General features: G+C 39.7%; 1 protein-coding gene across 2 annotated transcripts in view; it reads right to left on the reverse strand.

Annotated features, from left to right (window-relative positions):
• rftn1a (raftlin, lipid raft linker 1a) overlaps positions 1 to 17,236 on the reverse strand; it is a 58,065-nt gene that overhangs the window by 15,152 nt on the left and 25,677 nt on the right. For both annotated transcript variants that reach the window (XM_007897599.2, XM_042332386.1), the window contains 4 exons: positions 15,307 to 15,415; positions 11,375 to 11,993; positions 6,681 to 6,884; positions 2,904 to 3,010 (listed from right to left, as the gene is read on the reverse strand). In XM_007897599.2, the coding sequence (XP_007895790.1) occupies positions 2,904 to 3,010; positions 6,681 to 6,884; positions 11,375 to 11,993; positions 15,307 to 15,415 (1,039 nt within the window). The remainder of the gene's footprint in view (positions 1 to 2,903; positions 3,011 to 6,680; positions 6,885 to 11,374; positions 11,994 to 15,306; positions 15,416 to 17,236) is intronic.

A 17,236-nucleotide genomic window follows, 5' to 3' on the forward strand; every position in this document is an offset into this window, starting at 1 on the left:
TCTTTCAACTATTGAACCCTGTGACAGATAAATCACCTACTCACAGGAAGCACTTCCTTAATGTTCTCCAGACAAGAGAGTTTGCAGGTGATCTGTTTCCAAGCCTCTGACACTTGCTCACTTTCTCTATGGAACCTCAGAGATCTAATGGACGGCTCTCCCAATGGCTGATATTGTGGACAAGAATGTAAACTTCAGTAGTTTACAATGGTAAGACTTCCTCCCCGAAGCCCAAAATTCCACCTGGTCTTAGCAGGAAGAACACCTACCAATTTAAAACTGAATTGAAATATTTGCCAGACTTCTGTGTCATCATAAGATTTAAGGCAAAATGATCTGCAAACTAAGACAAGTTGTAATTCAGGGTCTCTGAACTATTGAAACGTATTTGGTCAATTGTGAAGATCTAACACTCAATCTGTTTGCTTGAATTCTTCCTTTCCACACTGTAATCAGAGACACGCGTTCATAGTTATAGGATCATGATTATTTTGTTGTCTGAAGCAATATAAAGCACTGGACTGGAACAAGAGCTGATCTAATGATGCATTGTTAGACTTTTGATAGAGTTGTTTTCTCCCCGGTTCTCATTTCCTGTGGGCGTCTGACACATTCTCCTTCCACTGGAGTCCAGCTCGCAGAGTGGCAATAACTCTCCAAAATGACCTTTATTCCTGAGTGAGCCTTAGAGTGAGCATGCTATTTGACCACAGTAGCCATGTACACCCAAGCCCATTTTGTCCACAACCACTGTCCACACATGAATATCAAGATAGCAATCAGAAGAGAATTTCCTGACTCTCTCTCCCTAATTGGGGGTACTAAGGTAAATTATAACCTATCTGCTATCTCATCTGTTAGATCAGATCTTCTGGTCCATATGATTTAGTGATCAGGCAGTGCCTTTACCAAATAAAGAATCACAGGAGCCTGGATATTGTTAGATTGATATTTTTCTGTCAACACATATCAAGGAGATGTGGTACTGTACACCACAGTACAGTATCAACCTTGCAATAGTACATTTTCCAACGTTTATCACTAGCTCAGATATGCTTTACAATAATAAAGATAATAATAATCTTTGCATTTGATATAGCACCTTTCATGCCAGGAAGATGTCTCCAAGTGCTTCACAGGCTAACGTTAAACGGAGTGACTGTGTACTTTGTGGGCGAAGGGAAGTACAATGTTCAAATGGAACGGAAACATTTATCTGTCATTAAAAATAAGTCTGACTCGAGAGATGAACCAACATCACTCAGTACTAATGAAATTGGATGAACATTAAGGGAGCACCAGTCCTGGGATTGAGTACTCCTCGGTACTTGAAATATGACACAGGAATGTGGACCAGATGGAGGGGTGTGAATAGGGCATGAAACAGCTCCTTATCTTTTATATGTTAAAAATAATGTACATCCCTAATTTTCTCTGGGAAGTTGAGAGGGATTGGACCACAAGAAGATTTTTTATTTGTGAAGGTTTTCAGAATATTCACTTCTTCTCCAACTTATAATTATATAATAATAATCCTTGCATTTGATATAGCACCTCATCATATCATTCATGTCTCAAAGTGCTTCACAGAATATATTGTAAAGTGGATCGACTGCGTATTTGTGGGGGAAATGCGGTAGCCATTTGTGTACTGCAGTGTCCGACTAATAATCATGGATTGAGCAAACAAACTTTTTGGGGGAAGGAATTATTGGCGCTCTACTACTTGACTAATAACCGGGTTCCTAATTATTGTTAGTTAAACAGAGGCATGCAAAGTAAGGAAACTTGCCTAAGGTTTCGCCCTGCCTCTAAATTGAACCTGGGTCCTCTCACTTGCGAGGCGAGTGCGCTAACCACTACATTTCAGGACCCCATAGGGAAATTATTTCCAATGTATTATTAATTTACCACTTGATCTGATTTTGTTTACTGTGGAGGCTAACCAATGAAGCAATCTTTTGCGCAAACATCAATCTTTTAACAATTATGCACTAGATCATGAAGATTCAATTTCTAACATATTTTTAACACAATATTTCCCCACCAGCACCAATCTTTGATTACCCTCATGGTTCTCATGACTTTGGATTTGGTATTAAAGTAAAATGAGTTGTATTGACTGCTTAGTATACTTATGCACATGTCTCACATCTGGGTGCACAACAGGAAGCTCAAGTGGTTTTGCTGAGCCGCCACTTAATGTTGGCGAACAAACCTCTAGTTTGTTTTGAAAGCTGCACTCACACAGAGTGAATTAATTATTCATATTGTCTAAAAGCATAGATAGGTGGAGCTCTGAACTTCATATGACCTAAATAAAATCTCCACAAGAAGCAACCTTAAAATATTCAACTTCTGTAAAAGCTCAGGTAGACTAAATCTGTCTCTTGAAGTAATCATTTCAACAATGCTAAGGTAATTTTGATTGAAAGATGCATATTAACAATACAGTAGATAAGACTGCAATAGAACTTGTTCCTAACTGTCTGTATTCTCAGTGTATATATATATATATATATATATATATTTTACACAGGTAAAAATATAGACAAACTGTTTTCAGATATCCCAATAGTATATTGGGAATTATAGAAGAGTTTGTGTTCCTAGAACAATATTAATTATATTTTTCGCTTGAGAGGTCTCTACACTCCATATGGATTTATGAACATATTAGGGTTGAAAATATGGAATTCGCAATAGGATTTGAAAGGGGTTCACCAATATCAGATCTCCCTATAAATGGATGTCTGTCAAGCTGACATGGAGATTGGAGTTTAGTTTTTATCGTGCTTGTATTTTAGAAATGATGGACCTGGCCAGTCTAAAGCAGATGGATGTTAACAGTTCAGTGTAGAGGTTTACAATGGAAAGCTCCTTTCAGCCCACTGCCAACTTACATTAATCACTGTCCATTGTTCTACAACTATTGCATCGTAGGTTTCACACTTGCCCTCAGATATTTCTTGAAAGATAAACAGCCCATCCACTGACTTTGATGCCGAATCTGTTCAAACATAAAATATGTTTTGTCAGTACATATGTGTGCAGAACGTCAAAAAAGTAATTACCATACAAATATCTGTGTATCTGCCAACCCTTCAACTGGTGATTTACATTTCTCTATGTTATTATTATATTAATCATAAAATAATGCATCACAGCTCTCACAAATGTCAAAAAAAGTTTATTCCGGTGCTCTACTTCCATTACAATTAACTGAAGAACCTCCATGCACTCTTGGTGTTTTCATTTGTTTTCAGGATAATCTGTGTTGTATAGAAAGCACCTTAACACATTAAAGATTGAGCTAGTAATGTGGGCTTAACAAGCACTCTTTCTAATTTACAAAATATTACTAACATCTTATCAAACAATGCTTTTTGATGACTGTACAATTTTAAGATATGGTTTATTCATGTCAAACTGTGTTGTCCTGTGCTATGGAACGATGAGTCCAAATGGATTAAAGTGCGTTGTTAACTTAAACCCCTCTTGCGAGGTATAATTCTAATTTCAAGTGGCTGATATGTGCTATTGGATGGAGTGGATGCACCAAGATACAAGAGACATGGATCTCAGATTTCAGATTCAAGCTTCTGTTAACCAACAGCTCAGATATCTTGCAAGAAGTGGCAAACAGATTTTAGGCTGATCTGCCACGACACATCAATAAACATGGTAATGAGCAGATATCAGGGCAGTGCCTCAGGTTAACTGTGCTCACAAAGGAGTGCTCGCTGTAATTCACATCGCATTGTATTTACCTCAGAAGTGAAGTGAACCAGAAAGTGCTAGACTGATGGATCAACACTCCAGTAACAGTTTGAAGCCGCTAGATGAATTACAGAAAGAAAGATGCCAGAGTTTGCCACCAAATTGAGGATTCATATATTTATGCAACTCAAAATGGCTTACTCGAGATCAACCAGAGGCAAGGGAGCTGTTTATCAGTTCACTCTCTCAGTGACTTGGGGAGATCAGTGATTGGGAAGAAAACTGCGGTGAAAAAGAGGATGTAGAACTTCCAAAATTGTACTTTCACCACTAAACATTCCACAGAGAGTACAGAGGGATAGTGATGAAAGAAACAGTGACCAAGGCAAGGAGGGGATAGAAACAAGGGATCAAAATGTGTTGTGATGTGACGATTATCCCTGTCTGAGTGAGTACAGTATCCCTTGTGACAGCAATGAAACATGGAGCTTCATGTGCATCAAGAGCAGTGAAGCTTCAGACAGCGTCTGGCTAAACTACCAGTGTCCTAAAGTCCAACAGACGCTGGCAGGGGGAGAGTGGGATGAGGGGCGCGAGGGGAGTCACACTGAAAGCAGACAATAGCTAAAGACTGTTGGACAGCAATTTTCAGAGAGTTGATACTTACCATTTCACATATTTAATTTTTCAATCCAAATTTGGGAAAGGATTCGTGAACAAAGATCATAAGATTGGTTTGGATGAAGAAGGCTCTTCAGTCCATCTGGTCTCATCCTTCTAGAACACCCATCTTACCATCAACCTCAAGTGAGAGATGAGAAATGACCAGCAACAGCTTTGTATAACCCACATGCACTATTACAGTGGGTCAGCTTACAGTCATAGGACAAGCTGCTATGTGTCTGGTAATGGAAGGGTAAGAAATCATTTTTCAAGGATTCTAATGAGTCCAGCAGACAAAATAACTTGCACTTAGATAGGACTTGAACAGCACTTTCACATAGGGAACGAGTCAAAGTGCTTCACAGACAAAGAGTGGCAACCCAAACACAGTGGGAGATAAGGTGAAAGGAAGGAGGTAGCTGAGGGCACAGTCAAAACGCGTTTTATATAGTTTAAGTGGAGTAGAGAGTGAGGGGGTAAGGCAGATTTAGAAAGAGAGGGGCAAGTAAATAAACAAAGCATGTGTGTCTATCATACAAATCCTGTACGTCTTGTATGGTATGTGTATATAATGGTATGTATATAAAGCAAATGTGCTCATATGTCTCGATATAGCTCATCTCCAGCCCGTCACTTCTTAATCTCTTCTATCTGATTGTCAGGGAAAGCCTCAGACAGCGGTGCCAGCTATTACCCGTGCAATGAGTATGTTCTGCAAATCTACATCCAAAACCCATCAGGATCTGTAAAAGTACCTGTACTTAAATCACCGCTAACTGTTAATAAGTAAGCTAGTACGTGTGAGATTTATTTGCTGCAAACGAGAATCTTGCCTAAATCAACAACATGATCCATTAGGAATGCACCCAGGGAAACCTAACTGTAGCTTGTTGGGTAGCAGCTATTATTGCACTACCTTGCTGTTGGCAAACCTCCCAAGCCATTTTCCTTTAGTTTTTATGCACTCAGTAACTATAAAACCACTGTGAATTACATAACTGTTTGACATTTTCACAAAGGCCAGTCTACACATAATAATAACAGAAATAATAACAATAACTTATGCATTTGATATAGTGGCTTATTGTGTCAAAAAGTCTCAAAGCACTTCACAGAGGTTTATTATTAAGTGTTGTGACGTGTATTTGTAGGTGAACCACAGCATCAAATATGCTCACAGCAATATCCCACCAACAGCCGTGAACCATGAGGCGAATCTCTAATTGCTTTCAAATCAGAGAAGTATTGGAAATTCTCCTGTGATTTCAAATAGTGATATGGGTTCTTTAAAGTTCACCAGAACCCAGATCAGGCAGACAGGACCTCAGTTCAAAGTCTCATCCAAAGAATGGCACCTCCATCCGACGATGCAGTGTTCCACCAACACCTCATTTGGAGTGCAAGCCTAGATTATTGGTCTGAGTACTAAGAACTGACTGACACCCTGCTTTTACAGAGCAGAAGGGAAACAAGAAGAATAGAGGATCATTTTCTCTGCAATATTGTCTCGTTCCTTTATCAAGTGTGAAGTTCAACTCTTTTTATCCAGATAGTCTCACAAAATCCCAAATCCATTCTATTTTTGGAGGTTTCAATTTATGTCTGTGTGTGGCTGTGCAAGTTTTTACATTTTATTGGCCGAATATCCTGTTTCCATGCTTTACATTCTTTGTAAATCTTTGTGTTTTGCCAATATGAATCTGTGGAGAATCTGTGCATTGCAGAACTAGCGAACAAACACCTTGCTCTGAGAGTTCCCAGTAGTTGGTATTAGAAACTATTAAACATCACAGCAGGTCACCTTAGTGGTTAGAGCACTCGCCTCGCAAGCGAGAGACCTGGGTTCGATTCCCGGCAGGGTGAAACGTTGGGCAAGTTTCCTTACTCCATACGCCTTTGTTTACCTAGCAGTAAGTAGGAACCCGGTTATTAGTCAATAGGTGGATCACTTTTCCGGGGATAATAATCCCTCCAAAAAATAATAATAATAATTTGGTTATTCAATCCACGACTGTTTGTGGGACACTGCTGTGTACGACTGGTTGCTGAGTTTTGCCCACAAAATACAGTCAGTTCACTCTACAGTGTATTCTGTGAAGTGCTTTGAGACGTCTTGAAGACGTGATAAGGCGCTATATCAAATGCAAGGGTTATTATTGTTATTTTTCACAATTCTCAGATACACGGGTGACCAAGTCCATCTCCAAACCAGATTGCTGTACAGTGTGTAATATTAGTGCAATCTATCATTGGAAAGAAAGCTACAGTAATTTTCTATAAAAGGTTGGTTTCAGTACCTGTCAAGGTTCCAAGGCAGATCAAAGCGTCGACCAGCGAGGCTCCCTTTGTGAAGTGCTGGGTCATGTGTTCCAGCCAGTCTGCCTCAATACTGTTAATATCCTGTCCCTTTTTAAAGATCTTCAGGGGAATTGTAGCAGTGTAGTACTTGTAGCATTTCTGGTTTTCTTGCGGCTTATTAAAAAGGACAAAAAACTCATTTTCTGTGAAAAAGAAGGAACAAAACAGGATTAACTTATGCAGCTTTAAAGCATATTTCTACAATGTTAAAACCGAAATAATGGCATTGTCTCATTTATGCATTTACTTAAGGTGTCTTTAATTCAATGCTCGTACAGTCGATCACGCCCCAGGGCTCTTGGCAAAGCAGTAATAGAAGAAGAGCTGCCAGTTCCGTCTACTTATCTATCGCTCAGTCAAAATATATTAGGTTTTGACTCATCTGGTAGATGGCACTGGTGGCTTCCATTGCAGGTGGACACAGTCCTTTGCTTTCTCTCGGTTTAATCCACACTAGGGGCCCCAAATACTTCATGTTCTCAGGCTTAACACCATTGTCTTTCAATGTGAGATAGTATGAAAAACCATCATAAATTCAGTCTTAATTCAGAAGCTGTTCTTTTTCAGCATTGCAGAACATTGGCCAGGGTAGCACAGTCTTACACTATAAACCCTCTCTTTGGTTCAGTATTTTGTCTCCATCCTCACAGAGTCAGCTCTGAGCATTATTCATCAGTGAACTGCATGTGGGACCTCTTTAATTGGATTCAGGCTCAAGTTAATGAGTTTAATTGGAGTTTTGCCGACATCTTTGGCAAAAGTATTTCCGACAGCTGAAGTCCACGCAGGAAACGTTTAATCTGTATCCACAGCCAACCACTGTTACATTGCACATGGCATTGCATCTGCGAGTGCCATTAGTCTCTAGGAAATATCTGTGACAGAGGGCCCTTCCCCTCCTCCACAGCAGGTCTCTGTGCATGCACAGTGCCTATATGCTGGAAAACATATGGGAAAATAATCAGACCTTACTGGGATAAATAAGGACAAATAGTGGTCGGAAACTTCTTTTCATTTTTATGCTTCATAGTTTTAAATTTCATCAGGCACTAATACTAAATACACTGTATATTCTAGGATATGCCAATAGCTTGTATATATCTTAGATTAGCTACATTATTGCTATTATATATTTAAACATTTTAACATGGAGCCAAATATCTGAACTCCTGAATTTATTGTTCTATAGGTGCAGTACCTTCTGTGACATGTACTTTGAAACTATTTTTCTAGCCATTATGATCTGCAAATGACTAACATTTGGTTCATCATTTCAAACATCTTTATAAAAATAAAATAATGCACCATAAATCAAAGCCACAGAGCAGGAAAAATACAATTTGCTAGTTAATCGATCCCTGTGCTTTATGAAGATTTAACAGCTCTAACAGCTGTCTCATTTTCATCTCAGGGCTCGCTTTATTATTGTTTTCTTTAAGATGTTGCTCTTCATCTTGGAAATTCATTCATCTCAGATCAGCATCCTCTTCACCCTAACTCACTGAGGGGTCAGATTTCCAGTCCATGTGATATTTATCACATCAAATGGCCACCAGTAGATACCCATCTCTCCTTGTATCCACCTTCACGGTGCTCTTCCAAATAGTGAAATCTGAGAATAGGTCCGCTTGTTGCATTTGTAGCTCATGAAACATGTCTTCTGTTGGAGAGTGTTAGAGAGATACCAAATTTTTCAGGTTTGGTTTACCAAAAGGATGGCAACCTTCTAGCCAACAGCAGAATCCAATTCCTGAACTAGAATTCCAACCCGGCTACTCTGAGAACAGTAACAGGAAAGTCCACATTTGATGTGATCACACGGACTGTAAATTTAACCCATTCACTTTTCTGGAACCTCATTTAAAACTTACATGAGGGAGAAGGGAATGAAGAGGAAAAAATAAGGGGATTTGGAGGGGTGAGGGCTTGTGTGGAGTATAAACACTGGCACAAACTAGTTGTTTGAAAGGCCTGTTTCTGTGCCTTTTCATTCTATGTAACGCACCTAGTGTTAAAGGTACTGTTTACTAAAGATTCCTGCCACTCTGAGACAGATAAATCATTGGTTATTAATTGTTTTGTTCCTGAATTCATTGATATGAGCCGTCTCTTCTCAATTATTTAACATTAAAGCCATTAAAACAGTAAGGAGGGCTCGAGGTAGGGAGTCAAACTTTCTTGAAAACTTCACCAGAGCCACAGAAGGCAAGAATATGTTATTCATTTTAAAATACATTTTTTTTTGAAAGGTTAATAATCCCTTCAAAAATAAATAAATAAAATAATAATAATTTAGTCAATCCATGACTGTTTGTGGGACACTGTTGTGTGCAATTGGTGGCCGCGTTTTTCCACAAAATAACAATAATAATAATCCTTGCATTTGATATAGCGCCTTATCACGTCTTTGAGACATCTCAAAGCTCTTCACAAAATATACTATAAAGTGAATTAACTGTGAATGTTATTGGCAAAAGTATAAAGTCAATTCACATTAGAGCATATTCTGTGAAGTGTATTGGGATGTCTTAACAATATGATAAGGTGGTATATCAAATGCAAGGATTATTATTATTAGTTAAACATTTCTGTTATATGTCCCATTCATCTGCTGGGATTGGCTCTCATGTTTCCTATTATTGCAACACTTAAGTTAAAGATCCATTCAAACTTTAACTTTAAATGCAATTTAGCAGTTGTGGTTTAATAGCATGTGGTATTTATTACGTTTTCTTTTTATTCTTCATTTTGATAATGAAAATGTTGATCAGTCTTTATGGTCCAAGATGGCAAATAAAGCTTTTGATTTATAGGTTGAAGGCAGAGGACTAATTGGATCCTTCTAGCCTTCTGAATTTACAGCCTGCTTTTCGGAAAGCAAATACCAAAAACAAATTGGTTGTCAAAGACAACAAGCAGATGCATTTGACTGATGTTGCATTTCCAGCAGACGACATAAAACATTATTATTCAGCAACGTGAGAAGTTTAAGTCAACAAAATCTGAAATTGTTAATAGGATTTTAATTATAAATTAATTAATTATAATATTTTCATTAAAATGGAAATTTTTAGCTGTTTATTATGCAAATATAAGAAATGTGTCTAAAATCTGAAGTAATGCTGTTTGTTATTGCCAGCTAAAACATTACAAACTTTTGGAGTGTCCTCATTACCATTAAAGGTCTGTGATCAGATATGAATCTTTTCTTATTTCTGCACCTGGAGATCTCTGTAAACAGCCCCCAGAAAAATCAGCCTGGTTTCGGACAGGAAATCATTAAAAAAGAAAGCTGGGGAATTGTCTTGTAAGAGGTGCCTTTGTCCTACAAGAACAGTGTCAATATTCTAGACTGACTGCTGAAGTGTTTAGTATCTGTATAATTCTGGTATCCTTTAATGTATTGTACAATAAACAACATCAACTTATTTTCCAGCTAAAAGCAAAGTAACTGATGGAGGCATATAGAGGATGGATGTCCTGAGAAAACAACATGCTTGTTGAAGCAAAGACAGAAACTTGACACAAACACAATGATGTTAAAAAGACATTCATCAGGAAACTGCCAAATTGTGCTAGAAATGAGGTCCCACAGATCAGGATTGGGACTCACTGCACAAAATGCCAGTCAGAAACCTGGGCGTCTTGTTTGACCCTGAACTGTCCTTTCTCCCCCACATCCGCACCATGACCGGCACTGCCTACCACCACCTCCGCAACATTGCCAGACTCCGCCACTGCCTCACCCCTCAGGCTGCCGAAACCCTCACCCACGCATTCATCACATCAAGGCTCGATTACGGGAACTCCCTCCTCATAGGCGTTCCCAACTCTTCCCTTCACAAGCTGCAGATCATCCAAAACTCTGCAGCTCGTGTACTCTCACGCACCAGGCTCCGTGACCCCATCACTCCCACCCTCGCCCGACTCCACTGACTCCCCATCCCCCAGAGGATCGAGTTCAAGATCCTCGTCCTCACCTATAAGACCATCCATGGCCTTGCTCCCTCCTACCTCTCTGACCCTCTCCATGTCTCCTGCCCGACCCGCCCTACCATTGGTGGCCGGGCTTTCAGCCTCTCTGCCCCCACACTCTGGAACTGGAACTCCATCCCACGGTCCCTTCTCCTCGCTTCCTCCCTTGCCTCCTTCAAGGCCGGTCTCAAGACCCTTCTCTTCGACCGTGCCTTTGGTCTCCCTCCCACCTCTCTGCCTTCCCTCACCCGTTCCCACCCCTCCCCCATGCTCAGGCCCCGATACCTGACTGCCCAGCGCTTTGGGACGTCCTTCCGACGTGAAAGGCGCTCTATAAATGTAATTTTGTTGTTGTTGTTTTTGTTGATGCACTTTATATCCCGAGACCCTATTTTGTCACAATTTGTGTTGCCATATTCGCAATTGTTGGAGCTGTTACTTGGATTGTTTCTCACCCGCACAGACATTTTTTCCCTAAATTGGCTGATTGTGGCAATACACTGACTACTTTCGATTCATTTAAAATAATCCCCTCACCTCTGCAGATTCGATTGCTCTGTTTTACGACATTATCACTGGTGAAAATCATCATTTCACATCTCGCAATTTATTGACACTAGATAAATATCCCAAGCACGGCACAAGGACATCAACTCACCCACTCCAGTTTTCTTTCCATCCTCTTCAGGCTTTCCTGTACTCGACTGGCCCTCATGTTTCCTGCTTTTAGGATCAGACTCAGAAGTGATCTCATCTGCTTCAATGCTTCCTGGGTTCTTCTCCACCTCAGGGTGTTCACTTGTCTCTATGACAGATTGCTCACCTCCAGCTGCCTCCCCACCCTGCAGTCCCTCTGCTGCTTTGGCTTTCTCTGCTTGAAGTGAAACTCCTTCTTCATCACTTGCTTTATCTTCCGTCTTATGACTAACTAAGCTCTCGTTTTTCATCAGTCCACTGTCTTCCCCGCTTGCCGAATCTGCCAGAGCTTGTCCATTGATTTGTCCTTCATCTTTCACTTGTTCCTGTTCTCCTTCAGATTGTGACCTCTCCTCTGGGCTTCTTTCCTGTCTTGACTCCCCATTTGTAGCCTCTTTTTCCTGATTCTCTGTACTTTCATCAGTATTCACACCATTTTGCACATTTTCCACAGATTTGCTTTCCTCTTTTGAGTCGCTACTCACTAAGGTCTCTGCGATAGTTTCAGCCAAATTTACCTTGGAATATTGACGCTGCACAAGTCCAACAAATTGTATCCCTTTTCCTGATCCTTCCTGCACCTAATAATCAATAAGAAAGCCATTATTTTTCAAATAATGTGTTTTTTTTTCAGCTTTTTCTTATTTTCTCTCCTGGCATGATAAGTATGCCGGATTATAATTCTGTAAACATCAAGAGCAAACACTGCCATTTAGTTACTGTTTATTTGCATCTACACTGTGGTGTTTACAAAGCATTTATCTGCATATCTGGAGCCTTGACATTGCAAAAGAACGCCTAATATAAATTATGATCTTAGCAGGGACCTCCATGTATGTCACAATGACCTGTGATATCCTATCTCTCACCATACAAGATCCTATTTGGTTTCTTTATTTTGGTAGCACTATTGCCTCTGGGTCAGACAATTGTGGTTTCAGGCTTTTGAGATTTTGCTTCAGGATTTTGAGCTCACAGCCTGGACTAACACTCTAGTGCAGTGCTGGGGGAGTGCTGCGTTGTTGGAGGTGTGCTGTCCTTTGGATTAGATGCTAAATGAGATCCTGTTGATGGAAGGTCAAAGTGACGCACACAGGGGTCATTGCTAAGATCATAATTTATTTCAGGTGTTTTTTACAATGTCAAGGCTCCAATTATGCAGATGGACATTATAGATGTCATAAAAATGTTCAAAAAGAGAAGGGAATTTCTTCCAATGTCAGATCAATAATCCTCCAGATAAAAATTAGTCATTCTCTTCATGGCTGTTTATGGGACATTGCTTTGTGCAAATTGGCTACCGCATTTTTCTACAAATATAGAATCACTGCACTTTACCACAATTACTTATGAGTATGTTGAGATATTCTGACTTTTTTTTATTCATCTCGGGATGCGAGTGACACTGAGGCCAGAATTTCTTTCCCATCCCTGGTTGCCCTGAGAAGCGACTTCTCTTTAAACTGCTGTAGTCCTAATATAAAGGCACTATATCAAATGCAAGGCTAATGTATTATTATTATTTATTGCTTTCTTTTCTTTCTACCTGGAAACTGTAACATTCCCTGCAAGGATATAGGCTTGTTTCCACCACAGCACATTACTTCTTTCCTGTTGCAAAGCATCTTTGCTCGCGATTTGACATTTAACTTCAGATAATATTTACTGCACAACTGTATTAGCCCCCGTTAGACTTTAAAGACCACTTAAATTCATTGATAATGTACCGTCATTGGCTGGTATACCTTTTTAACAGTGGGTAAACTGTACATATTCAGGACCCAGTGCACACTACAAATCAGATCTGTTTATTCATAACTGTATTTTGTAATCATTACATTTCCTCACTGTACCATTGGTATTAGTTGGCTGTTTATAACAGAACAACCCACTCCCCCTTCCCCCGGTTACCATTATATGAAGTATGGTGACAAGTGCTGGTGATTCAGCACTGATGCTGAACAACAAACATGGTTAAGGTTCCCATCTTTAAGCCATCCTTTGGAGAGCTGACAAAAACATTGATACAAACTTTTCTTCACTGTAGAATAATAATGGAATGAGCAGCAATGCAAATACAGTTTGCTCAGATTGGAAGCCACTGCGCTAATGGTAATTTCCTATTTGTGATTCAAATTGCAGAACTTTCTATGAAATTTGCTTAAAAAATGCAGGGGGAATAAAACTGAACCGGCAAGGTCTGCGTGTGACAGTCTGGCTCAGTTGGTAGCACTCTGAGTCAGAAGATTGTGGGTTCAAGTTACACAGGAACTCATAAAGTCTAGGTTGACACGCTAAAGCAATGCTAGGGTTGTCCTGCATTGTTGGAGGTGGCATTCTTCAGATGAGACATTAAACCAAGGTCATGTCTGCCTGTACAGCAGGACATTACTTTCAAATATGCCAAGACAACAGGACAAGCTCAGGGTTGTGAAGTATAATTTTAGGAAGTATTAGTATCTGCACTCCCAGACCCTCTTCCCTCCAGCTGCCAATAGTTGCTACAATCATAACTCTGTCAGGATTAAAAATACACTGTTCTCATTTCTGATCACCTCCTCACTACATTTCATCTTCGTAAACCTCACCAACTTCAGGCCTGACTCAGGATTCAATGCCGTATGCTTCCCTTCTCGTTTTGAGCTGTGCTATGGGATCTTTATCCACCTGAACAGTTCGAAGGGTCTTTGGTTTAACATCTCAACCAAAGGACAGCATCTCTTATAATGCAGCTATCGGTGGGGTGGGGGGCGGGGGGTGGGGCGGGGAGGGGGTTTGAGGCAAGGGCCTTCTCCTTGCAGCTAAACTGGCCCCAAGGTGACATGCCTGGCAACATGCCTTCTGTAGCGGTCTCAGTTCCTGAGCCAGGGGGTCTGCAGTATTCTGGGACACTGGTGATGACAGCACAGCCAGCCTGGCTCATCGGCAGGACCTGGAAGGGTAGAGCAGTCACTGGGGGCAGGGAATACATCCCAATCAGTTCCTGTTAACCCCGCAAGCCAAAGTCCTAACAGGCTCCTTGCTTTGGAAATTTCTTCAACTCAGTCTTAATTTGGAAGCGAGTTCATTTTAAGAACCTTGAAAACTGACTTCCCACTGAAGATTGATGTCAGAATGTTAAACAATTCTGCACAATATTAAGCGTTTTTATGCCTCCTGGTGTTCAAACTACCACTGCCAGTAAATTAATAATGATTTGATTCAGAAAGCATCCATCCATTACATCAAGAAATAGTGGACATTTTTCCATTTTCTTTCAAGCACAATTTAATCATACTCGTTGAACAGGACTCATGCTGAATACGTTCCCTCACTGTGTTTTCGTAGATTCAGCGATTTGGATTGTGCAACTGAGACACTCAAAAATAATCTCTTCAGATCTCAGAAAGTTAAAATGATTCTGTGTTTAATAAAATAACAATCTTTGTATTTAATCTAGAGATTTTAATGTCTCAAAGATTGATAGGGAACCAAATTTTTACCAGGCAAGTTATAATAATCCTTGTGTTTAGTATTGTTTTTATCAAGGTGTCTCAAAGCGCTTCACAGGATATACTGTAATGTGATGTGGCCGTGTGTATTTTGTGAGCAGATTAGTTCAATACAGAAGTGCATTGCTGGTTGTATCTGAAGTTCTCCATTGATTTGAAAACAGTGTTTGCAGAAGAAAGTAAGCAGCCACATCGAGAGGAAGTTACATTTCCTGAGTGGAGGTGCCTTAATTCAGGGTGGAACTAAGCCAAGCCACTGAACACACAGGGTCTGGGGAATTTATCCAAGTTCCAGTTTGAAAGTCAACACCTGCAATTAGAAGGTCTTCAACAATGTTTTGGTTATGTGACAATAATGCAGTGTACAGGTTTAACAGAAAACAAAAATGGATTAAATTCTTACTTTTTGTAGAACATCTGCTAGCAGTTTGGAGTTAAGAAGCTGCTCCGACTGCAAACACAATTCTACTTCCAGGCTGCATGGCTCCGTCTTGATATGATTGTCTTCAGAGCTGGGGAGATTGTAGGGCAAGAAATAAGAGATAGAGTCATCCTCAAAGATATCTGTTTGGTAACAGAAATTCATGTTTTATTGCCTTTTAAAAAACTATTCACCGCCAGCATCAGCAACATCCCCCAGCAAAGGAGTCTCATTTAATTAGTTATTATTCATATATGATCTTCGACTTCTAGTGTAAGCAGCCTTTTTAAATAATCTTATCATTTTATTGAGTCATCTCAAAGCGCTTCACAAGATTTGCTGTAAAGTCTAGTGACTGTGTATTTTGCAGGTGAACACAGCAGCTAATCTGAGCAAAGCAAAGTCCCACAAACAGCCAGGAAGTGTATGACCAATAGTGTCATGGGATCTTCAACGTCTATCTGAACAGGCAAACAGGTCATCAGTGTAACATCTCACCTGACCATGAAAGGGGGGAGGGATTCACAACCAAGTTGAATTCAACTATGACTCCAATATCCACACCTGAATAATGACCAGGAGCAGAAACACTGACTGATGTTCCCCTCCCAGTGACACTGAGGCCAGCTGAGATGAGATAACAGCACAGACTATCACAGACTGAGACTATGGAATCTGGGACTACCTTTTCCGGGGACAATAATTCCTTTAAATAATTTGGTTACTCAATCCACAACTGTTTGTGGGACACTATTGTGCACAATTGGCTGCCACGTTTCGCCCATAAAACACAGTATATTTTGTGAAGCGTTTTGAGACGTTTCGAAGACATGATAAGGCACTATATCAAATGCAAGGATTATTATTATTATTATTATTATTATTATATTATTATCCAGTCTATATAGCCGAGTGGTGAATTGAGTAATTAGTACCTTTACCCACTAGGCCACCTTTCGGAGCCTCTTACAGATTGCTGTGGGAATCTTACACACAAACACTTGAGCTATTAAATTACGATTTCCTAATTATCTTCATTAAGATTCTTAATACTGCTCTTATAAGATTATGAAACTGAATCATAAATCAATTCAAATTCATATTAAGCATTAATAAGCATTATTGGATTGCTCAGATGCACCAGTACTATTGAATAAAATCTTTAATGCTTGCATTTAATACAAAATCCTGTCACACTGAAACAGCTCAAAGTACTTTGCAGGAGGAAGCCATCACTATTATTATGTGACCAGTGAACCACAAGTCTATGCCAGCAATGAGACAAATGACGAACTGCCAGGTTCCATTATTATTAAGACAGCTATAAAAATCATTAAAGTATGCAAATAATTCTAGAGGGATTTTCTAATCTACAGTTTCTACTTAATCATATTTTCCCCTAAAGTTTCTCACTTCTCCCTCTTCACCACTATATTTCCTTCCTTATTAAACATCAGTTAGCGTTTGTATTCAGTCAAAAGGAGTTTGCCTCCCAAAATCCCTTACGCTGAAACTTGACCTGAATGATATTTTTGAATTAAAAAATGTAGTGGTCATGTCTGCCTGGTCAGATTGGCTTATTATTATCTGGTACTTTCCATTAAAATTGGATTAAAGATCCCATGACACTATTTGAAAAGTGAAGGGCGATTTTCCTGGTATCATGGCCAACAATCTCCCAGATAAAAATTCACTTCATGGCTGTTTATGCAAATTGGCTGCTGCATTTGCCTACAAGAAAACATAGGCAACTAATAATAATAAGAAGAACATAAGAATTAGGAGCAGGAGTAGGCCATTCGGCCCCTCGAGCCTGCCCCGCCATTCGATAAGATCATGGCTGATCTTCAGACCTAACTCTAATTACCTGCACTATCCCCATATCCCCTAATCCCTCTATTTTTTAAAAATC

This window comes from Callorhinchus milii, unplaced genomic scaffold, assembly GCF_018977255.1.
Source record: "Callorhinchus milii isolate IMCB2004 unplaced genomic scaffold, IMCB_Cmil_1.0 Scaffold2, whole genome shotgun sequence".
NCBI classification, from domain to species: Eukaryota; Metazoa; Chordata; class Chondrichthyes; order Chimaeriformes; family Callorhinchidae; genus Callorhinchus; species Callorhinchus milii.